The following is a 25,303-nucleotide window of genomic DNA, read 5'->3' on the forward strand; positions in this document are numbered from 1 at the left end:
CATAGCATGACCAAAAGTAGATACCCCAGTTTCTTTGTCTCCATCGAAGTCTGAATTAGAGTATCCAATCAAGCTGAAGTCGCCCACCTGTGTATACTTGAGTCCAAAGTCTTGAGTTCCCTTCAAGTACTTTAGAATTCTTTTTGCAGCAAACCAATGTTCCTCACAAGGCTTTTGCATAAACCTAGAGAGGATTCCAACAGCAAACGAAATGTCTGGTCTGGTAGTAGTCAGGTAGTTGAGACTTCCTAAAAGCTGTCTATACTTTGTTGCATCCTCAAATTCTTTTCCTTCAATGGATGTGAGCTTTAAGTTTTGTTCCATTGGAGTAGTTAGAGGATTGCATTCAGTCATGCCAAACCTATTCAACAAATCTCCAATGTACTTCTTTTGAAAAAGGAATATAGACTTCGGACGTTGAGTTACTTCAATACCGAGATAGTAATGATCACAGCCCAAATTAGTCATTTCAAAACCTTTCCTCAATTACTTCTTTATGGATGCAATTTAGCTCTCATTGTTCCCTGTCATCAAAATATCATCTACATATACCACAAGATATACAACCATTTTGCCAACTTTCTTGACAAACAAAGTTGCATCATCAAGATCATAATGTTTGAAATTGAGTTTCAGAAGATTCTCAGTTAATTTTTCATACCAGGCTCGCAGTGCTTGCTTGAGGCCATACAAGGATTTCACAAGTTTGCATACTTTATGTTCATGTCCTTTCACAGCAAATCCTTCAGGTTGGGACATAAAAACATTCTCTTTTAGATCTCCATTCAAGAAAGCAGTTTTTACATCCATTTGATGGACTTTCCAACCATTCTGAGCTGTCAGAGCAAAGAGTGTCCGGATGGTAGCCCATTTTGCTGTGGGGGCAAAAGTCTCCTCATAATCGACCCCTTCCTTCTGTGCAAAACCTTTTGCCACAAGCCTGGCTTTGTGCTTGTCAAGTGAGCCATCAGCTTTATACTTATTCTTGTAGACCCACTTGCAGCCAATTGGTTTGGTTCCCAATGGAGGATCAACCAGCTTCCAAGTGCCATTCTTTATCAAGGCATCATACTCCTTTTCCATCGCTTTTTTCCATTCATCATGAGAAGCGACTTCTTTGAAGGAAGTTGGTTCAAAATCTGTAGACAAATTCAATTCACAATCATAAGAAACATCCATATCAACAAGTGAATCAAAGTCATCTACACGACCTCAATTTTGTCGGGTTGAATTTCTAGTTCCTATCTTTCCAACCTCATCAGGATGAACACTTTCAAGTGTCTTTGTCAGCCACTTTGTGGGACCTTTCTGAGATGGTCCAGGCTGCTCAGTTGATTGAGTTGGGACTAAATAAAGATTGAGTCTCCCAATTTTGTCAATCACATCACTCAAAGTATCATCAGTGGTTGGAGTTTCATGCGAGGGAGAGAGTGCTTCAGAAGAAGATTCCACAAGTTGATCCAGTATAGGAACACCCCTTCAATATGTGGAATCTGGTTATCAGATTCTTGAAATGATTTTGCAGTTGCGAATCTATCCAAGCGATCAAGTTGCCGCTCAACAACATTGTCATCTTTGGATGATTCAAGAAAGATTACATCTCTAGATACAACAAACATTTTATTAACTTCATCATAGAGACGGTATGCTTTGGAGGTGTTTGAATACCCCAAGAAGATACACTTACGACTCCTTGCACCAAGTTTGTTTCTATGTACCTTTGGTATCAAGGCATAACAGGTGGAACCAAAGACCCTGAGATGCTTTACCGAAGGAATGTGCCCATACCACATTTCATAAGGAGTCTTGTTTCTAATAGCATTAGATGGAAATCTATTCTTTACATATACAGCACATAGAACTGCATCAGCCCAAAACATCAATTTTACATTTTTGAAAAACATCATGGAGCGCACCATATTTAAGATTGTCCTATTCATTCTTTCAGCTACTCTGTTCTATTGGGGATTATAAGGCACAGTGGTTTGATGTTTGATCCCATGTTGGCGAATATAGTTTTCAAATTCATTTGAAGTGTATTCTTTTCCATTATCAGTGTGAATAGAGCCAATATGAGATTATGCATCATTTTCAATCCATGTATGAAAGTTCTTGAATGTTTGAAAAGCATCAAATTTGTTCTTCAATAAATAAACCCAACACATTATGGTGTAGTCATCAATAAATGTCATCATATATTTATTTCCATTTGCAGAAGGAACGAGCATTGGACCACATAAATCTGAATGAATGAGTTCAAGTTTTCTATGTGCTCTGGAATGTGAATCATGAAAAGATTGTTTGCTATGCTTTCCTAGAATGCAAGCATCACATTGCTTAAGTTTCCTAGGAATTGTAGGCAAACCAGTAACACCATTTTTCTTCAACAAGCAGAGGCTGTCATAGTTCAAGTGTCCAAATCTAGCATGCCATAATAAACTTGATGGAAATGTACCTTCATCATAATGAGAATTGTATGAGAAATTTTGTGCACGAGCAGAGGTACCTTGCAGCTTGAGAAGCCTTTCTTCTTCTATCCCCGTCATGACAAGTGAGTGATTTGATGCTTTTCTCACCTCAACCTTGCCATCAAACATATGAATGGAGTGACCTTGCTGGCAGATGTGGACCAAGGACAGCAAGTTTCTCCTCAGCTGTGGGATATATAAAACATCATGCAGAAGAAAGTCTGGAAGACCAGGTAATTTGAGCTTGATTGTGCCAAGCCCTGATGGCTTGAGTTTTGATTTGTCTGCAAAGTAAACTGCTCCATCAACATTGTCAGTAAATTCTTCAAAAAAATCTCTTCTAAAAGTCATGTGGCAAGTTGCTCCTGAATCAAGCAACCAATCATTTTTCCAAGAAGCAAGTGAAGCATTAAATAAGTCTTCATTTACTCCAATATTACAATGTGCCACAACATAGTGAGCGGATTCAGGTGCTTTACCTTTCTCTTTGTCATTAGTTTTACCTTTAAGTTGATTTCTTTCCTGCTCAATTCTGTCCCAAGGCAACTTGCATGTGGATGCATCATGTGATCCATCTCTATTGCAACGTATGCAATGCAAATCTGACTTTTCTTGTTGAGAGTGTCTAGCCCCCTTGCCTCTGAAATTTCCTCTTCCTCTTCCTCTTCCTCTTCAACCACCTCTTCCTTTGAAAGAATCCTGAGCAATATTCTTCTCTCTATATGCAAGACACATAGCCTCTTCAGAAGACTGAGGAGTTGTCTTCTTCCTAAAAGCTTTCTCTCTCTCAGCAAATTTATTCACAAGGGAATCAAAGGTAATTTCTTTGAGGTTTCCATTTGCTTGCAATGACTCAAGATAATTTGAGTAAGTGGGATAAAGTGCCTTGACAAAAGCTATCAGAGGAATGTCCATTTCAACATTAGTGACTCTGATATCATGCATAATAGATTTTACTTTTGATGCAAGAGCAAAAGGATCATCATTTTGTAATTCAAGGCTGAACAATTTAATCATGAGTTGAACAACTTCAAGTGCAGAGTGTGAGTCATAGAATTCCTTCAGTTTTTGTAAGGTTTCGAAAGCATTTGAAAATGGCGAAATATGGCGACTCGCCTCTTCATTTATTGATGCTGCAATCAAGGCATAAGCCTTGCTGTTCTTATTTTCCCAAATGGCGAATTCCTTGTCTGAGGTAGGCTATTCTGGTTCTTTGTCTCCTTCTCCAACACACACTCCTTTCCATAGCTTGTTAAAAATGAGAGTGTGTTTGATTTTCCGAGACCACTCGGGATAATTCTCATTTCCATTGAGAACCACTCCCACAATAGATATTAATGAATGCATTGTAAAATCTGTGTACTGTGGAAAAAAAAATACTTCTGCTACAAAATTTTACTCCTAAAACAATCTGATTCTGATATATGAAGACAGAGGTATTATGTGGGGAAGGTGGTATTTGGGGAAGGTGGTATTGGAGGAAGGGTGTATATGGGGTAGGGGGTATATGGGGTGTACCATGCCAGACAACATTATTATGATGGAGAGGCACACGCGCTATGGGAGGAGGTCGGTATCATGAATAGAGCGAATTATGACAGCGACATATTATGATATCAAAAGGGAAACGCAGTTGAAACAATACCAACAGTTTGAAGCAGAGACAACGTTATACTATAATTCAAAGACAATGAAATTATGAAACAATATAATGTATATCGGCGTTCTATGAGACTTGTTGTTAATTTTTGGTATGTTCTATGCTAGAGCAATTTATTTAAATTTTCATAGTTAGCAATCACATCAGCATTAAGATAAACTGCAGATAGAACATAACTATAAATCGCAGAAGACAAGCCAAGGCAAGAGGACACAAGATATGGCGCGAGCCAGGGACAAACCCCACAATGTGTGGGGAAACCCTTTGATCAAATCTTCTTTTAACTTCAAAGTTCAGCAGAGAAAGAGAGAGAGAGAGAGTACAATTACAACAGAAGTCAACACTTTGAATTGTCTATATCTAATCATAGATCATCTTCTATAATAATGAGATCAGTTGAAGACATTCTGCTTCAACTGATTCTCCAAGGTGACTCCACCTATCATCGTTAGCTGCACATAATCGAGTGACACCATGCTGTACTGTCACAGTGTTGAGCCTTGATGACTGAGCTGCTCTCATCTACTCTCATCATCATGCTGCTCATTATTTATCATGCCCACTGTGCTGCAGCTTCTATCATTATGCAGCCCTATTCATCATCATTCATCACTGCTTTGATGAGAGGATTATACACCATGACTGTTCCTAGAGGTTGAAATGATCTTTGTACCTTGAGATCATAACTACACCTTACTGTACTGTAAGATTATGATCCTGTCTCTTACCTTCGATGAGTCTGACACTCTTTGCAGAGTGATCACTATCACTGCATATAGGAACATCATCTAATACTTCAAGTTACCGCTGTACAAGATGTATGTCACCGAGATCTTCTTTATCCAACCAAAACCAAAATCTGTTGTGATCATAGCACATCGAGACTGCTACAAGTAGGCCGAGGGTCATGTAGACTACCAACGTGAAGATAGATGTGCCCAGATCACATACATTCTTCTCTGCTACACAGGTATGCTGAATCTGCGGCTATGCTTGAGTGCAATTATGACTGCATATAAATATCTCTGTATTCTGTGTATAAATGTCTTTATGAACAAAGTATAAAGGCAACCATGACTGCGTATGATTACAGTGTTTAGGGCCACATAGCTGTAGTTTAGGGTTGCGTAATGGTGACACCTTCACACTGCGTTTGGTAGCTACAGGTCTCCTTTTAACTGTGGCCAGATCTCCTTGACATTATAATGACTGCAGCTTCTTCCATGCTTGACTGTTGTTATGTCTGCGGCTCTTTTATGACAACGGAGCAGATTCTCATGTTGACTGCGGCTAAGACACATCTGAACTGTGGCTAGGGCACAACAGAACTGCGGCTAGATCATCATCTCCACAACGTACAGCAGTTAGGGTATCATCCAAGGCCAACGTATTCTTCTTAGTGTCTCTCCTTCACCAATAACCCAAGACGTGGAGAGGAGGAGATCACTTGAAGAATATGTTGTTATAATGACTCCAAATCCTCTCTTATTTATACTAAAAGCGTAAGGTTGAATAGACACGTCGGTTGGGCTTCTAGAGCCTACATAAGTGCAGGTCGGCTTGATAATAATTACATAAACAAAATAAATTCATATCTCCATAAATACTTATCGGAATCGGATGATCTTTGGATCAATCCTACACCTCTCGACGAGAGGGATCCAATAAAAATATCAGCTGCCAGAAATAAGCTAACCCACATGGAGTTTGGCCCTAGTTGCCAATTTAACACTCCCTCTCAACTAGGGAGAACTCCATCCGCTGATCCATATGTACGACTGTACTATCTCTGCCATCAGTGCCCTACACTGGTCTACCCATCTTTGCTAAGCTCTGCTGGCTCTGCTCTACTCTGCTTAGCTCTGCTGGCTTTGCTCTGCTTTGCTCTACTGGCTCTGCTCTGCTCAGCTCAACTCTGCTAGCTTTGCTCTGCTGGCTCTGCTCTGCTCTGCTCATCTCCGCTGAACTATGAAGAAGAAGAATTGATCGAGAATGAGTCATATCATTCTCCACTGACCTGAAGTCAGTCTCAGAGTGCATACCACTAGTCCCAGACCAGTCTCAACTGACCCGAAGTCAGCTTCATAGTAAGTACCACTCCTACCACTGGTCCCAGACCAGTATCGCAGTCTTAGAGAGTGTACCACTGGTCCCAGACCAGTCTCAACCGACCCGAAGTCAGTGTCATAGTATGTACCACTCTCACTGGTCCCAGACCAGTACTGCACTGACACGAAGTCAGTCTCGGAGTATGTACCACTGGTCCCAGACCAGTCTCAGCCGACCCGAAGTCAGCGTCATAGCATGTACAACTCCTACCACTGGTCCCAGACCAGTATCATTGATCCCAGATCAATGGAGGACATCCTAGCATAGGGAGTACGGTAGATACAACGATGCGTCCATCGGTATTACTATGGTCCCTATCTTCATTTCCCTGCTCATTGATCAGATGAGAGGTACTTCCCATGAGTCCCAGACTGCATGGGTAGGAAGCCTCGACAGGAGAACTTAATCAATCCTGTCCTCACAGGAGAACACATCAATCCTGCTACAATCGCCATGGAGAACACATCAATCCAGGCCTCACAGGAGAACACATCAATCCTGCTACAATCGCCATGGAGAACACATCAATCCAGGCCTCACAGGAGAACACATCAATCCTGCTACAATCGCCATGGAGAACACATCAATCCAGGCCTCACAGGAGAACACATCAATCCTGCTACAATCGCCATGGAGAACACATCAATCCAGGCCTCACAGGAGAACACATCAATCCTGCTACACAAGAGAGCGAATCATCTTGTCCCACAAGAGAGTGAATCATCTTGTTTCAGTGCGCACCACCAGGGGAGGGTGAGTCACCCTGTGGTCGTATGTTGCTCCAATAGAACTGCAAGCCCCCCAAAGCTCCTAGAGCTCAATGTATGCAGCATGTAGGACCCTTTTACAAAGGTCTCTCGACGACTCCAAGTCGTTCGGGAAAATCACAAATTTGATCTTTCCTTAGGGCTCTGTCCTGTACAACATCTCAGTGTGATGGAGCCTCCTTGATCATCGACTTACCATATCCCAGATAAGGCAATAATCGATGTCTATCTGCTGGAGCAATTGTCAAATACGGGATTCCTCAATAATCAAATCCCATCTTTGGTTGTCACAGAGATTCACAGTGGTATTCATCATGTGTACAAACAGCTCACTGAAGAGCTTCAGCAACCAGACTGCCTCACAGAAGGCCATACTATCAGCGATGTATTCTGCCTTGGTGGTGCTCAGAGTCACCGACTTCTGCTTCCTGCTCATCCAGGATATCGAGGCAGATTCCAAAGAGAAACAGCACTGAGAAGTGCTCTAGTGATCCTCCACACTGCCTACCCACTCATCATTCGAATAATCATGTGGTTTCATATTTTCGACAGTGTATCTCAATTCATGAGAGATTGTGCCCTGAAGATATCTTAGAAGATTCTTGGCACTAATCTAGTGAGGCTCAACCAAATATGAGCTCACCATGCTAACTGCAACACAGATGTCCGGACGAAGGTTCTCCAAGAACATCAATGCGAATGAGTTTATGAAACTCAGAGGCATTTCCCAAATCTGGTCCGACATCATTACCATATAACTTCTGAAAGTTAGGATCCTCGAGGCAGTCACAAGCTTGCAGCTTATCTTCTCGCATTCAGAATCCAACTCCCTCTGTCTCCTATAAATGAGAGGGTCTGCACCTGTCAGACATAGGTGCCGGTACGAGAGGTTCATCATCCACAACCTTCGAGTAATGGTTTGGATCGATTTCACTCCTAGTGAATCTCAGCTACATTGGACAGCTATCAATCCTCTCATACTATGCCCGAGGTGTTTTTCTTCAAGCCATAGAGGGCTTTCTTCCACCTGTATACATGAGATTCCTTGATCATGATTCTCAAACTCCTCGGGTTGTTCCAAACCTGTGAACCTGCTGCATGAGGGGAATGGTACCCTTATAATATTTTCCTTTGGCACATTTCAGACATGTACCTTCATGCTTCCTTTTGAATTCAGGCATCCTAGACACCATTTGACTCACAGACCTCTAGAGCTGAGTCAATGGACATGGTCCCCAGTGGACTTCCTGCAACTTGATACAACCCTGAACTCAAAAACATCTTTAAAAGATCTATTTTCAAACACGTACCTTTCCATCGATAAGTGCCACCCTACAACCTTTGACTTCCATTTCCGAGATGGACATCAGGTTCGATCAGGTACATAAAAGAGATTTTGGGGTTCCTTGCTTTCGTGGAAGAGTCGACCATTTCCTTGATGACCTGCATTATCAGTCATTCTTTTGATCATTGAAGATGTCCCAGGAATGATTATTATCTTCATCAAGAGATGTGTCTCTGCCATTCAGACACTCCTTCGCATAACGGCCAAACTTATTTCAACAAGGCATCCGCCTTTTCTTCCACCCTTAGATCCGAACTTCCCAATGAAGTGATCTTAAGATGGACCATCAGAATCTTCCACTGCACCATTTTGATAACATTCTCTGCTTTGAATTCACCCTCGGTGAATTATGAAGAACCCATTGATCCTTCTGTCTTGTCCCAACTGTCTTTGGTGATTGCTATTTCACTCTTGCTTGGGCATTGTCTTCACCTCAGCTCTGATACCATGTTAATTTTTGGTATGTTCTATGCTAGAGCAATTTATTTAAATTTTCATAGTTAGCAATCACATCAGCATTAAGATAAACTGCAGATAGAACATAACTATAAATCGCAGAAGACAAGCCAAGGCAAGAGGACACAAGATATGGCGCGAGCCAGGGACAAACCCCACAATGTGTGGGGAAACCCTTTGATCAAATCTTCTTTTAACTTCAAAATTCAGCAGAGAAAGAGAGAGAGAGAGAGTACAATTACAACAGAAGTCAACACTTTGAATTGTCTATATCTAATCATAGATCATCTTCTATAATAATGAGATCAGTTGAAGACATTCTGCTTCAACTGATTCTCCAAGGTGACTCCTTCACCTATCATCGTTAGCTGCACATAATCGAGTGACACCATGCTGTACTGTCACAGTGTTGAGCCTTGATGACTGAGCTGCTCTCATCTACTCTCATCATCATGCTGCTCATTATTTATCATGCCCACTGTGCTGCAGCTTCTATCATTATGCAGCCCTATTCATCATCATTCATCACTGCTTTGATGAGAGGATTATACACCATGACTGTTCCTAGAGGTTGAAATGATCTTTGTACCTTGAGATCATAATTGCACCTTACTGTACTGTAAGATTATGATCCTGTCTCTTACCTTCGATGAGTCTGACACTCTTTGCAGAGTGATCACTATCACTGCATATAGGAACATCATCTAATACTTCAAGTTACCGCTGTACAAGATGTATGTCACCGAGATCTTCTTTATCCAACCAAAACCAAAATCTGTTGTGATCATAGCACATCGAGACTGCTACAAGTAGGCCGAGGGTCATGTAGACTACCAACGTGAAGATAGATGTGCCCAGATCACATACATTCTTCTCTGCTACACAGGTATGCTGAATCTGCGGCTATGCTTGAGTGCAATTATGACTGCATATAAATATCTCTGTATTCTGTGTATAAATGTCTTTATGAACAAAGTATAAAGGCAACCATGACTGCGTATGATTACAGTGTTTAGGGCCACATAGCTGTAGTTTAGGGTTGCGTAATGGTGACACCTTCACACTGCGTTTGGTAGCTACAGGTCTCCTTTTAACTGTGGCTAGATCTCCTTGACATTATAATGACTGCAGCTTCTTCCATGCTTGACTGTTGTTATGTCTGCGGCTCTTTTATGACAACGGAGCAGATTCTCATGTTGACTGCGGCTAAGACACATCTGAACTGTGGCTAGGGCACAACAGAACTGCGGCTAGATCATCATCTCCACAACGTACATCAGTTAGGGTATCATCCAAGGCCAACGTATTCTTCTTAGTGTCTCTCCTTCACCAATAACCCAAGACGTGGAGAGGAGGAGATCACTTGAAGAATATGTTGTTATAATGACTCCAAATCCTCTCTTATTTATACTAAAAGCGTAAGGTTGAATAGACACGTCGGTTGGGCTTCTAGAGCCTACATAAGTGCAAGTCGGCTTGATAATAATTACATAAACAAAATAAATTCATATCTCCATAAATACTTATCGGAATCGGATGATCTTTGGATCAATCCTACACCTCTCGACGAGAGGGATCCAATAAAAATATCAGCTGCCAGAAATAAGCTAACCCACATGGAGTTTGGCCCTAGTTGCCAATTTAACACTTGTATATGAAGATAGACAACGAAAGCTGAAATCTGGACAGCGTTATACTATCTCTACCAACTGCGTTAACTAGTGGTAATGAAGAAGGACAGTGTTCAACGTAATATAACCTGGACAACGTTAATGTATATAACTGGACAACGCTAATGTATATAACCTGGGGCGGATTCACATATGCCAAGGGCCGAGGTATGGACTGTGTATGGTAGCCCGGTGGGCAAGGTATGGTATGCGGGTGAAGGGAGGCGATGGGAGTTGACTATGAATGGAGGAGGGCCATGGAGGAGGGTCGTGGAATATAACTTGCGCGTCGAGCAGCATTCAAAACCGGGAGGTATCGACGAGCAGTCGTATGGGAGGAGCGACAGGTGTATGGGCTGTCATACCACAAGCAGCATTCAAAACTGGGAGGTATCGACGAGCAGTCGTATGGGAGCAGCGACAGGAGTATGGGCTGTCATACCACGAGCAGCGTTCAAAACTAGGAGGTATCGACGAGCAGTCCTATGGGAGCAGCGACAGGGGTATGGGTTGTCATACCATGGGCGTATGGGAGCAGTGTATGGGCCGAGGAGCAATGTATCCACCGATTCCTGCAATTTACTTGTGAATATACCAGGAGCAGGTTGCTGCCTACCATACACTCGTGACTCCTTTCTCATGCATATCACACTGTCACCTTTCTCATGCCATTCCACAGTCGGCCCTCCATGACTCCATTTGCTTGTAATGACTCTGCCAACAGCATTCAACGCCAGTAGTGATTTGTCAGTCTACAAAAAAATGCAGAATGGAGGCAGAATAGGCAAAATAGGCAAAATGGGAGTTACAAAGTAGAGAGGGAAGCCAAAAATGGCACTGGCTCTGATACCATGTCAGGCCAGGAAGTAACTCTTCAAATGAGAATCCGTTTATTCATTTGGGTTGTTCATAGTTATATACATGAGGGAGTGACTCTTGAGTTTCATCTCCCGATGACTCTTCATTTTCCCTTATTTATTATTTACACTATTCACAATTGTTCACCCAATCCCTATGATTAGGTGTCAACACTTTACAAGTTAAAAAAAATTATTATTTTTGTCTTTTTTTAAGTTCCTGATATTTTCTTATATTTTCCCCAATATTGCCAATAGCTTAAATTTCAGAGCCCCAGCGATAAATTGCAGAAACGATAAATGTAACATTGAAGACAAAGCTCTCAGCAAGAATGTTTTTCATTAGCATTTCATGTTATGTAGAACAGCATTAACGTTAGGTGTCCTTTATAGAGTCCACACAAGCAGAAACTTTTTGGAATCCTCTGTGAAGGATATGTTCGAATTCTCTGTACCTGACACATACTGCTTATTAGTAATGCTGGTATTTAATAAGATAGAGAACTCTTTTTGTATTATTATGCTGTACAGCACGGATGCAGCTTTTTTCTAATACAAATAGCATCTGTTTAAGAAAAAAAAATGAATCACAAACTTTGAACTTCATCAACAGTCAACTTCAGCTTTCAGAAAATCAAGCACACAAAAGTTACCTCCATTAAAGGCTTGGTCATATTCTTCACGGATGATGGAGATCTCAAAACTGCCAGTGGGTGCGGTGGTCCTCGAGGCCCAAGGAGAATATTTGATGGCCTGGTCTGAAAAACAGAAAAAGGGCCTATTGTTCCCCATTTCCATCACTGAAGTGGTACCTTTTATGTACATCATTGAAGATCCAGTGGGCACTAATTTTGCAACTTGTTCAATTCAAATATGAAGTAAAATAAAGGAAAACAGGCTTTACCACATCAACTTCATGAGCCACAGGAAAAGGTGATGGTCGAATGCCAGCTGCTTCCTGCATGGACCTGAACTGAAATATGTAAACAATCTGTTTACTGAAATTCTTCTAGAGAAATCTAACAATGGGCATCTATCTAAAAGGCAACGTTCTTGTGATTCCAGACGGTATTCTTTTTAGAGAAACCTCAAAAAGGCCATCTATCTAAGGCAACGTTCTTATAGTTCCATACAAAATTGTTTCTGGAGAAACTATACAAAGGCCATCTGTCTATAAATCATCATTCGCATGATTCCACAAACAAGTCATACTTTTCCTTGTCTATCACATTCTTTATTTTCATTTGTTATCTGCCAATCATGCCCATCACATATAACCTGGATAAAACTTTAGAATGCATACGATATATAAAATGTGTATATATCACATAAATACAAATATATGATAACTTACACACGCATTGCTGCGGAAGGATGATAGTAGCGGCATGTGGAGCCTCGTGAACAACGATCACGGAGAGAATCAAAGCACACAGTCACTTTATTCCTGAAAGGATGACAATTGAGTTATATAAACCAGCTCTTTGGTTGCATCATAATTCAGCCATTATAAGAAAGGGAAAATATTCCGCTCAAACTCTTAGAAAATATTCCGCTCAAACTCTTAGACAATGCAAGGCAGCCACAATGGACACTGTAAATAAAGGTTCAAAGTGACAGTAATTAAATCCAGTGACATCTGGAAAACATAAGTCAATAGAGCAATAGAGCAATTCAAACATGTACACATATTGTCAATTGAATATCCATCACTGTGCAAACGTTTTCAAACTATTCCTAACAAGATCTGACCAGCTGTCACATACTAACATAGAAGTATCAGACTCTTACACCTTTATCATGAATAATCAATATTGAGAAAAAATCCAAATAATAAATCATAAAATAAAAATGTAACAAAATAAACGTATGCATGAAATGTCTTACTCATTAATGTCCACAAGAATGCTAATATTTAATGGGACTGTAACCAAAGACAAGGCCACGCTGCAAGCATCTCCAGTATAAAATGAAAGAAAAGTAAATGAACATTTGGTTTAAGTACATTCTATAATCAGCATACAAAAGAATCCCAGCAAGGGAGACCAGTCATCACAGCTGGATTAAGCCATGATTATTCACTCCATAACACGATGTATGTTGTTGTCTCTGTGTAGTTGTTCAGCAAACTGATCAATTATGGTGGCCCTGATACTAAAGTTGTTTCCCATACATTTCCCGTATGATAAAAGAACGATGTGATGACACTAATCTGTGATTAGTCCCTTTGTTGCGAAAGTTCTTCGTATACTGAGCCAACACCCAGATAAAGAGGGTTATACATCTCTAGTTCTCAAAATACATCAAAGGTCATTAAAGAAAAAAGAAAAAAACAAAACAAAACCCAAGTCTCTAAACAAGCAATAATGTCTGCAATGATGCCCACGGGGCATACAATAGACAGTGATGGAGTGTACTGTTAAGGCACTCCGTGATGTGAAGGTCACCAGTTCGAAACTCCACAGGCAAAAAATCCAGCCCTGTTAAGCGCTGGTGTGGCCCAGGCATCTGATCCCCAGGGGATTTTGACAGCTTAGATGACCCTGGATTGCCGTTTCTCACGCCAAAGGTCAAGCATGCAGTCATCTCCAGACTCACACAACTTAGCAAACAAAAATAAATAATGTCTGCAGTGATCTGATAATAAACAAAGCATCTAAAGACAAAGCTATACTCTATCCATGTTTCCATTTGGCAAAGCCAACAAGTCTGCTAGCCTTTTCTAGGAATATGATGGCCTGCTTTTTCCCAGAGCTCATAAACTGGCCTAAGCGAAACTTTTAGTCCACAGGTCAGACTGATATATCTCAGAATGGTCACGAATCCATTATTCGCATTTCATCCAATGATAGGTGTTTAAACCATGAAAAAATGCCTCTCAAATGGGCCATAACAGAATGTAGTATACAGTGGATTCTTCATGTCTAGATCCATGGTGTGAAGCACGGTTGCGAGGGAGCACCGCCCCCCCCCCCCCTCAAATCCGCTCCCGAAGCACAGTCCCTTTGGGAGCGCATAGGGAGCGACCCCAGGAGCGTGCTCCTTGAAAAATAATTCGCTCCCTAGCTTTTTTCGCAAAAGGAGACATTCCAAATGCAATTTTTTTTCAAACAAACAAGAGTTTTTGAGTGGGAAAGCCTAATGATCAAGCCTATGGCCCTACTATTGATATGCAATTCATGGTAATGTTAAATTCTTAAAGTAAAAGGAACATTCTCATTTAATATATTATATAAAAATATATAATATTATTAATATTAATAAATTAAGAAAATAAATCGAAATAAATAATAATAATAATAATCCTCCAAGAAAAAGAGAAAAAGCAAAAAAATGAGTGGGGAGACAGGATTTAAGAGGAAGGCCAGAAGAAAGGGCAAGAATCCAGTTCTTGTTGATCCTCCTAGCATCATGTTCAATTTGCCAAAGTGTTTTTGTTAATTTTAGGATAACAATGGTATGTTCTATGCTTAGATCAACTTTACTTCAAATTTCTTTATTAACCCAATATCATATCCAATATAGCAATCACATCAACATGATAGTAAAATGCAGATAGAACATAAACAATAATAGTAGAAGACAAGCCAACACAAGAGGACACAAGATATGGCACCAGCTAGAGTCAAACCCCAATGTGGGAAAACCCTTGATCAATTCCTCTTATAATTCTTCAGAAGTTTAAGAAGAGAGAGAGAGTACAATTTACAATATTCACTTGCCCAAACTGATCAGTCAAAGTAACACAAACAAAAAGCCCTAACCAGAAAGTCAACGTTGGTCAACAGGGCTGAAATTGACCTCCAAAACAGCTCAGTCAACCTTGGTTAACTCGGCCTCCAACAGTAAGATAATGCAGCCCAAAACAGTCCGAAAATAACTAGTCAAATCTGGTCAACAAAAGTCAACGCAGCAGCCTGAATTAGGGCAGTCAACACTGGTCAATGCAGGGGTCAAACTGCCTCAGTTCTTGTGCCCAAAACAGCAGCTTGCCCAAACAGAAGTCTCCCTCACAAAACCGGAGTCAAACAGGGTCAACACTAGTCAAAGTCAGCCTCCTGAAATTTCGCCCTCTTGAAATTTCGCCACCAGAAATTTCAGTCAAATCTGGTCAACGCAACAGCTAGAAAACACAGTCTTCCTTTCGCAAGTGTGGAGAGAGAGAGGCCCAGAAATCCGTACCCAATCAAGATGAAAGAAAGAAAAATGAATGAAATGAGATGCCAAAATGATGAGGAAGCACCTTGTATTTATATGCAATGTTGAAGGCTGGAAGAGACCAATTTGATGGTTGGCTGACCTTGACAATTTGTCCATAATCAAAATAAATTCATAACTTCATTTGTACATGTTAGAATGGGATGATCTTTAGATCAATCCTACACCTCTTGGAAAGAGGAATCCACGAAAAATATCAGCTGCCTCATAAGAGTTGTCCAAAGTGATGTTTGGCCCTAGTTGCCAAATTTAACAGTTTTTCAATTTCAATGGATTTTGTGAACTTCCTGTGATGATAATGATTTATCTTAGGTAGGATCTTTTTACATAAATTTTTTACATTACCATGAAATGACTCAAAATGTTTGAGAGTAGTTCCGACCTCATTGGATTTTATATGAAGAAAGTAGATTTTAGATCTCACTCAAAATCCAGCATACTTATCAGTTTTTCAGGGTTTCGGGATTAGGGAATTTGTAATGTTTTCATTGGATTTTGTCATGTACTAGGGTACGGAACTCGTATTTAATCAAGAGCACCAATCCCTTTATGTACCTTGATGTTAGTGACATTGGTTGTCGAACTCCTCTATCATGACCCTACTAAAAATGTACCCATCACTCAAACAAAATCTTGATTTGACATGCTACATTTTTTCTATCTTATGTTAATGCTTAGAGGGTGATAGTAATGACAAAGATCCTAAGATGTAATGTCCCAAATGGAAAATTTTGCTAATTTGGTAGAAATCTAACTTAACCAAAAATTCTCCATAAAATAACCATTCAACTATCAAAAGGTTGCCATGTAAACTATAACAGATAGAATGCATGCAATTCCATAACTCGATAAGCAAAAAATAATCTCATTTTTATTATAATATAAACTGGAGTTTACATACTGATACCATAAAATAGCTGAGATGGGAAACTGGCCTCAAGAATTTGCTCCAATGTTGTGTTGGCCCTCCAAACTGAATTGAAATGTCACTATTGAGCTCTCTTGTGAATTCTGGATGAATTCACCAAGGGGAGATGGGTACTCGCCCAATTCCACTGAATCACCCGAGGACTTTCGTCCTGGGGCTACTGTTAAAGTAGAGAACCGAGTTCTCAACCTCTCATACAAGAAGAAATATCAAATACAAGATGTCCTCCAATGGCCTCCTCCTCTTTTATAGATCTGATAGACCTCTCTAGACCCTCCTATTTTATTATTATTTTAATCATGGAGCACTTTTCCCTCTTTTATTTTAATTAAAATATTCTTTTTAATGTGGGAAAAGGGTAAATTTGCCACCATGTCTCCTCGGGTTACTGAAAATCACATCTAGCCATCCCATCATGTAGATCTTCTCGTTCCAGTTCCAACGAGCTATTACACTAAGGTGTTATGTCAAGTATTCCTCCTGGAATGCCACCTTAAGCATAATTAATTGAGTCAGGCCCAATAATAACTCTGCTTTTTGAAAGTTGTCAGAATGCGTCGGAATGAAAGGCAAACTATGCAGATGAGGGAATATACCAAGCAAATTCCATCGAACCTCATAGAAACTCCACAAAACCCCTTCAAAAGCCCCTGGGCCCACTGATGACACCAACTTGCACTTGTGACCTGTCTGCCCCCAACTCTGAAAGTCCATCCTAACCATGTCATAAGGAACACCAGAAAAAGGAACATTACATAAGATAGGCAATGATTTTGATTATATGTAGGAATTTGTTGTAGCATGATTTTTTTGGATGTTAGAGGCCATCTAGAGTCGGTTTGTTGATGTATTTTCGGTAGATGGATTGCACCAGATGTTATTTTGGTTATGTGCACTCTTACATGCTATATAAATCAAAACTTGTAACTTATGGACCTATGGCTGATAAAGATTGTAACTACTAGATGATTGATGTTATATGGTTTAATCCATGTTTTTATGCTTTTTATAACTAATTCATCATTTTACATGCTTTTGTTGACATATATATTATATAAAATTCGCTCTCGACTCGGGAGCTTTTGAAAATGTCATTCCCTGCTTCCGCTTTCGCTCCTGCTCCCCAGCAACCTTGGTGTGAAGAAAGGGAACACAACCTGACTGGCTAGTCTCTTTGAGGATTGAAATTTAATATATTATGTAAGAGCATATGTTCTGTGACTTGTTCCAAGTTCCAACTGTGTGTATACTATGTAGAGAAATCTACAAAGCAATAATAGCAAAAAATATCGCTGAAGCAAAAGTTGGTCTTCAAATCCCACTAGGATCACATAATGTGGAACATTTTTCTTGGAACATGTTATTGGAAAACATAGAGACGACGACTCTCTCATAATGTCAATAGTTAGAATGCCACAAACCTGGACACCATATTTCATGGCCATGCAATATGACAATAATATGAAAAATTGGAAGTCAATGTTCTCAGAACCGGACCGGACTGGACTAAATTGATCGGTCTCACTGTTTTCGAGAGAAACACAATCCGAACCAGTGTCACAGACTGGAAAATGACAGTTTGGTACCGAACTAGCTAGTTCTCGTATGGAATCTATTGACCACACTTTGTCAACAATCCAAGGAAGCAGAGTACAAAGAAGTGGAGGAAAAATTTTCAAAGATCATAGTCGTCAGCCAGCATGATTACATCATTGTAAACCCAATTTCTACAAGTTTTATTTTAAATGATGCTAGTATGACCATTTAATTATGTAACAACACCTAGGTAAGCCTCTGATTTCGGCAAAGGATTTCATCCTAGGAAATTTTTTAACCTCCTCGAATTATGTGTGTTTGTAAACACGCCTAATCAACAGAGCTTTTCTTCCAGCTTAAACCCCAAAGCTAGGGTGGAATTGGTTGACAAGATCATAGGTGAGTCCTAGTTTTATATCGAGTCTATTGTAAAAGTGTGTTTGTGAATAATTTTAGTGCATGGTCCCTCGCCGCCAGACACCATCGGTAAGTTGTTTTATTACAAGCACACTTGGTTTCATACTAAATCATATAGTGTCGTAGAATTGGGTAAATTATTGAGGGTCTATGTGTAAAGGTGTTTTCCCCTTTCAAGGGTTAATATTGTAATTCTTCGATGTAAAAAATATTTTAGTGCATGGTCCCTTACAGTAAGACACCATGGCTAAAATATTTGAGGGTGGAAAATTTGCTAATCCCCTTTAGAGTCAATTAATTAATTTTTCTAGCTAAACTAAATTAAAATCCTAAGCCATAAAATTGATTAATTTTGAGTCAAAAATAATTATAGAGAAGTCAAGTCCCACTAGCACAACCAGTTGAGGATGGGCCTCGTCAACAAGGCGACCCAAGATCAAACCTCACATGAGGTTATGCCATGTGCTAGGAGGAGACATGCTAAAAAATCCAGTCAGCTAAGGAGACATGCTAAAAAATATAGTCAGCTAAGGGTTGGTGTGGCCCAGGCCCGGTGCAAACCCCGGGTGACTTTGACGGCTTAGATGCCCCTGGGTCGCAGCTCCTCAAGCCACATGTCAAGCCTGGAGGATCACAGATAACTTGACAAACAAAAAAACAAAAAGATTATAGAGAAATTAATTTCTCTCCAAATGGAAATAATCAAAAAATTCGTGGGTCAAAAAGAAGTCAATTTTTGGAGGTCCACCAAAGGAAAAATGGATATTTTAAGAAAATTTGAGCCCTTGGAAATTGGTGGTTAAGTCAAAGTCTAATTTTTTAGAAAATTAATCTAAAATATTAATTTTTTGATTAATTAAAAGTGGTTTTTGAGAAAATTTAGAATTTTTCCTCAAAAAAAAAAAAAAAATCAACGATGTAGATTAAAAGATGATGAAGTTATTTTCGACAGTCAAAATTATTTTGACAAGGATCAAGCCAACTGGTCGTTATTTTCAACTTGGAGGGGTTTCTCTATATAAAGAAGCTATTGAGCTTCTATATTCAAGAGATGATTTATGGATGAGAAAAAATTTATAATGCTAGTATTGAGCTACTGCTCTGCTAGGAACATTTTTTTATCATAATAGAAATACTTTGGGGTTCAGTTCATGGTGTTCTTCATTCTGTTGATCTGTGGTATGTGTTAGCTATGCGTTATCCTATATTGCGTTGAATAATTTTTCAAATTGTTATTTCATTTGTCGGTGATAAGAACATTCTATTGATACAAGTTATCTTCGGTGATCTGATTCACCATATGATCTAACAACTTTATCTTGAGAACATTATAGAGATTTACAGGTACGCTAACCCTTGGGCAACAAGTTCACAGACTATGGGGAAGAGTCGACTTTGTTTGGGCTCTAAGATTTCATTGTGGTAAATTAATTTGCGGAAGGGTTTTAGCCAATCTACCTTTCGAAATTATTCATCCATTGTCATTTATTAAAAAAAATGAAATTATTATTTGACCTTGGGCTAAAAAGAATTAATATGTTAATGAGAGCTTGTAAATTTATATTGTAAATATTTTGTAAATTTCTTATTCAAGCTTCTCTGATCCATAATGAATTAAGCAAAGTCTTCCGGTAGAAATCACATAAGAGAAATTTTTGGCCGACACGTTTCGAACCAACAAGTGTGGTTTGTTGTTTTGGAATTCTTTTATTCATTTGTGCAAGTGATAGCTCTCAAGGGTTTGGAATTCTTTTATTCATTTGTGCAAGTGATAGCTCAAGGGTTTGAAGCAGCAATTTTTTCCAGGATACTCATCCAAGCAAGGAAGGTTGATCTAGGCCCTTGAGGATAAGATCTAGCCTCCCCAACTTCCCAAAAAACTCAATGTCTAGCTGAAGAAGGGAAGTCGTCCAGCATTTTGAAGTGATCATTGGAATTTTTGTGCAATTGCAGGGGTTTCAAAATTTTTTAGGCCTTCTAGGCCTAGTCATCTGCCTTTTTTCCCTAGTCGTGACCCCTAGAGGGATTTTAGGCCCTTGGCCCTCCTCCTTTCCTTGGCCGCAAGCCCTTTAGGGTTGTCTGTGACCTTTTCAGGCCATTTCCTTTAGGTCGCAGCCCTTTAAAGGGCTTCCCCTTGGGCCGCTAGCCTTTTAGGCTTAGCGGCAGCCCTTTTTAGGGCCCTTAGCCCCCTCTTTGCCCTTGTCCCAGCCTTTAGATGGTTGCTCCCTCTAGTCGTAGGCCTTTTAGGCCTTACCATGGCCCTAGGAGGGCCTCTAACCCTCTCGGTCCCCCTCCATTGGATCTTTTTCCTTAACCGCAGGCCTTTCTCCCTCCATTATTCCCCTTCCTAGCCTCTAGCCTCATCCTTAGCCCTCTTCCAACCTAGCCTATCCTTCTAACCCTCATTTAGCCATTTTTCAGTCATTGATTGAGTTTGCCTTAGCGTTTCATCTCTAACAATTTGTTTTGCAGCGATTTTAGAGCTAACATTGTGGTTGCAGGTGCTCAAGTACATTGGAAGAGTAACTAGCTACCTACAAGGCCATTAGGCCTCTTGGTTTGCTCTCTAATCCCTCTTTGTCATCACTGTATTCATTTATAATTCTGAAATATTTTACGACAGCGGTGTATTCAGCACCTAAACACATCTAAGATAAGCCTAAATTCACTAATAAATCACCTAAGGCATTAAGAATTAATTTTGAAGTCAAATTGGATGCATATAAGTGATTTTTTGTGAACTGTGGGTTAATTTCCAGATCTGATATGTTTGCTACAACCATATAAAAATACCTACAATCACCGTTGACGCTCATCTCAAAAAGTTCACATCCTTCCTACTGAGACATGCTCACGCAACTGCCTACAATCATGAAGATGTTAAGATGAAGCTCTTTGTCCTTTCATTAGAAGATGATGCATTGCAATGGTTCTTAGATAAGCCTGATAACTCTTTCGATTCTTTGCAAGCTATCATCAATGCTTTTAAGGGTAAATATGGGGACAAGAAAGAAGGAAGATATTTGTTCAAAGCCATCAACAGTATTAAGAAGAATGAAAATGAAACAGTTGAAGAATTCAATCAAAGGTTCAATGGCATTGTCAAAGAGATGACTCAGGACTATAAGCCTCCTAACAAATCCTTATTAGAGCAATACCTTGAAGCATTTGTTGTTGATACATCTTATGAAATAAGACGTGCTAAACCAACCGACTTAGCTTCTGCTCAAGCTATAGCCGAAGAGTTAGAAAAAGATAAGAAAGCGTCTGGTAAATCAGAAATTCCTGGTTTTGAAAGAGGTTTGGTCAAATCTAAAGGGAAAGAGATAAAGGAGGTAGAGCATGACCTAATTAAGGAATTAACACGGATGATTAAAGAAATGAGAATTGAGCATGCTAGAGAAATGAGAGCCATGCAGTCTAGGTTGATCCAAATGGAACGAAATCAAGCTCAGAATATTCATCCTTGTGTTGAAAAATGTGTAACTAGGTTCGGTCTTTATAAGTATGAAATATATTCTTGTAAATATAAAATGAAAAAGAAATTATTATTATCATTGGAGCATGGGTTTCATGCTCAAGTTCTTTGGTTTTATAGGTCAAGCACCCATTGAGTGCTTCTAGGGTTTTTCCTAGGTATAAGATTCATTGTCATATATTGAAGACCCTATGGGCACATTGTAAAGTGTAAAGAAAAAATTATTTTGTCTTTAAAGTATCAAAATACCTCCAAGATCAAGTCGGCCTAATGAGCTATCAAGTCAGCGTAATGAAGAGTCGCGTCCAACCTTGAAGAAGCCTATATATATAAGAGGAACTCGTCCTCCATTTGGATCACTCCTCACTCATCTTTTATGCGAAGAAGCAGAAGAAGAAGAAGTCAAGAAGGAAGTGCAAAGAAGAGGAAGTCGAAGAAGTTGAAGTTTCAAGGCCTTATCTATTCTTCTAGGAAGGTCGAAGTTAGGGTTTTTTGCACTGGGATCTCTGGTGGTTCAATGTTGAAGCAGAAGAGAAGGGAAGGCAAGCGAAGGTCTCTTAGGGCATCTTACTAGCCTCAGGACTCAAGTCAAGGCAAGCGAAGTCCAGAGGAAGGCTATTAGAAGGAGATCGAAGTCTCCTAGAGAAGCAGCAGCAGTTGCTGGGGAGCAGAATTTCGCATCTACTAGGAGGTCAAAGAGATTGCAGCAAGATGTCGTGGTAGACTTGATCTTGGAGGGTATTTGTCTGAGTCTAGCTCGTGGTATTCGTCAATTGAAAGATTAGAAAGATAAAGAAGAGATTTGCGAGTTTTCCCCTCAAGAGGAGGGGTTTTGGCCCTAGCTTGCAGCCGATATATTGTGTCACTGTTCTTATTGTTTTGGTAGTTGTTTGATGTAATGCACATTGGAATAATAAAAGAACAATGCTAATAAGTAAAAGGTAACACAAGCAGTTATCAAGTTAAGAGAATTAACATATTCATTGCCCTATTGAATTCTCAACATGGTATCAGAGCTTTGAGGGCATCATGAAGATCTCCTCTACAATGAAGAAGTTCATCTAAAAGATTGCAAGCCATCTCAAGAAAGGTATCAAGAAAGCATGGAGTCTCTTATTCTCTTCAAAGAAGGCATCAATCAATGAAAGGGATGAAGGTCTCTTTTCGGCTCTCTCTGGTACATTCCAAGACAAAGACATCTAGGTAATTGATAGTGGTGCATCAAGGCACATGATTGGTCACTCCAACCAATTGAAAACCTTGTCAAAAAGAAAATCCACTTACTTTGTGGAACTTCGAGACAACAAAAGCTATTCAGTGAAGGGCATTGGATCAACTTCCATAAAACTCAAAGATGGAAGCAACATCCACCTCAACAACATTTTATTTGTTCCAGGTTTGCACAAAAATTTACTTTCTATTTCAAGTTTAGAAGATAAAGGAGATAGAGTAGCCTTCATTGATGGAAAGGTAGTTGTTTGGGGAAAGGACTCAAGCATAGATCAAGCTAAAGTTATTGGTATCCGAGAAGGAAGGCTTTACAGATTAATATCTCCTGTAAACCAAGCCCTAGTTCACACTGAGATTAGTCCATGTGAACTTTGGCATCGAAGGTTTGGTCATCTACATTTCAAAATTCTTCCAACTTTAAATTCCATAGTAGATGGAATCTTGAATCTAAAGGAAGATCATGAAGGTGTCTGCAAGGGATGTGCATTGGGTAAGAATACCAAGAGACCATTTGGAAGCAGTGCTTCACGATCGAAAGAAATCTTGGATCTTATTCACTCTGATGTATGTGGCCCTATGACTCCAAAATCACTTGGAGGCCATCTATACTATGTCACATTCATAGATGATCATTCAAGAAAGGCATGGTTTACTTAATGAAATCCAAGGATGAAGTATTTACAAAATTTCAAGAATTCAACGTTGAAGTGCAGAACCTTACAAAAAGAAGAAACAAGATACTAAGATCTAATAATGGAGGAGAATATACATCTAAAGAGATTATAGCTTTTTGCAAGGAGTCTGGGATTAAGAGGGAGTTGATAGTCCTATACAATCCTGAACAAAATGGAGTCACATAAAGAAAGAACAGATCCATTGACGAAAGTGTAAAAGCAATGTTACACGATCAAGATCTACCCAAGTTTATGTGGGGAGGGGCAACCAAGATAGCGGTCTACATTCAAAATCGATGTCCTCACAGATCTCTAGATAACAAGACTTCGAAAGAAGTGTTCACTGGGAAGAAGCCATCTATAGATCATCTCCAAATCTTTGGGTGTCTTGTGTATATTCATATAGCAAAGGACAAAAGAAAGAAGTTGGATCCTTCCGGTATGAAGGGGACTTTTGTTGGGTATAGTAACTCATCAAAGGCCTATAGAATCTATATGAGAGATGGACATCACATTGAAGTTAGTCATGATGTCATATTTGATGAGAGTATAGCATTCAAGAAGTCAAAAGAACTTTCTATAGATTTTGATGACGAAGAACTTCCGATGTTTGAGGAAGAAGTTGACAAGGAAGGAGAAGGATCACACCATGAAGAAGAAGGGTCAAGTGAACCTGTTCAACCCGCGGTCATTCCCGAAAAAAAGGAAAAGACCTAATTGGTTGAAATCCACACTACTTGATGCAGAACGTCATGGGGCAGCATAAGGATCATTTAGAGAAAGTAAGAGACCCAAGAAATATTCTGGGTATGCTGCATACATGACAAAATTAATAGAAGTAGAACCATCCACCTTTGAAGAGGTTGTAGAACATCGAGAATGGAAGGATGCCATGAATGAAGAGTATCAATCTATAATGAAGAATGGAGTTTGGGAGATCGTACCTAGGCCCGAAGACAAATCTGTGGTTACTTCCAAGTGGATCTATAAGATCAAGCATGCAGTTGATGGAAGTATAGATAAGTATAAAGCAAGATTTGTGGCTAGAGGGTTCTCTCAACTTGAAGGCATCGACTATGAAGAAACATTTGCTCCAACAGCAAGATATACAACGATTCGATCATTAGTCCCTCTGGTAGCATCGATGGGATGGAACATCCACCAAATGGATGTCAAGACTGTGTTTCTGAATGGCACTATAGATGAAGAAGTCTATATAGAACAACCCTTGGGATTTGAAGTCAAAGATAGGAAGGCATATGTTTGCAGATTGAAGAAAGCATTATATGGCCTCAAGCAAGCACCAAGGGCATGGTATGTTAGAATGGATGCATACCTACAGAGAATAGACTTCACAAAAAGTTCGGTTGACTCGAACCTTTATATTAAGGTTGTAAACAATTACCCTGTAATTATTCTGCTGTATGTAGATGATCTTCTCTCGATAGGTGTAGAAGGTCGAATTGAAGAATGTAAGAAGCAACTAGCAA

The 25,303-nt window shown here is 39.7% G+C and overlaps 1 protein-coding gene across 5 annotated transcripts in view; it reads right to left on the bottom strand.

The window, feature by feature from the left end:
• Nucleotides 1–25,303, bottom strand: part of LOC149217107 (uncharacterized) — a 243,600-nt gene that overhangs the window by 175,122 nt on the left and 43,175 nt on the right. For 4 of the 5 annotated variants that reach the window (XM_089392948.1, XM_089392949.1, XM_089392946.1 and 1 more), the window contains exons 2-4: nt 12,687–12,779; nt 12,237–12,300; nt 11,986–12,090 (exon numbers count right to left, since the gene is read on the bottom strand). In XM_089392948.1, the coding sequence (XP_089249074.1) occupies nt 11,986–12,090; nt 12,237–12,300; nt 12,687–12,779 (262 nt within the window). The remainder of the gene's footprint in view (nt 1–11,985; nt 12,091–12,236; nt 12,301–12,686; nt 12,780–25,303) is intronic. The other variant, XM_089392950.1, reaches the window with a different exon arrangement.

This window comes from Pinus tabuliformis, chromosome 1_1, assembly GCF_031772625.1.
Source record: "Pinus tabuliformis cultivar Carrire ecotype Pingquan chromosome 1_1, CPIR1, whole genome shotgun sequence".
In the NCBI taxonomy this organism is placed as follows: Eukaryota; Viridiplantae; Streptophyta; class Pinopsida; order Pinales; family Pinaceae; genus Pinus; species Pinus tabuliformis.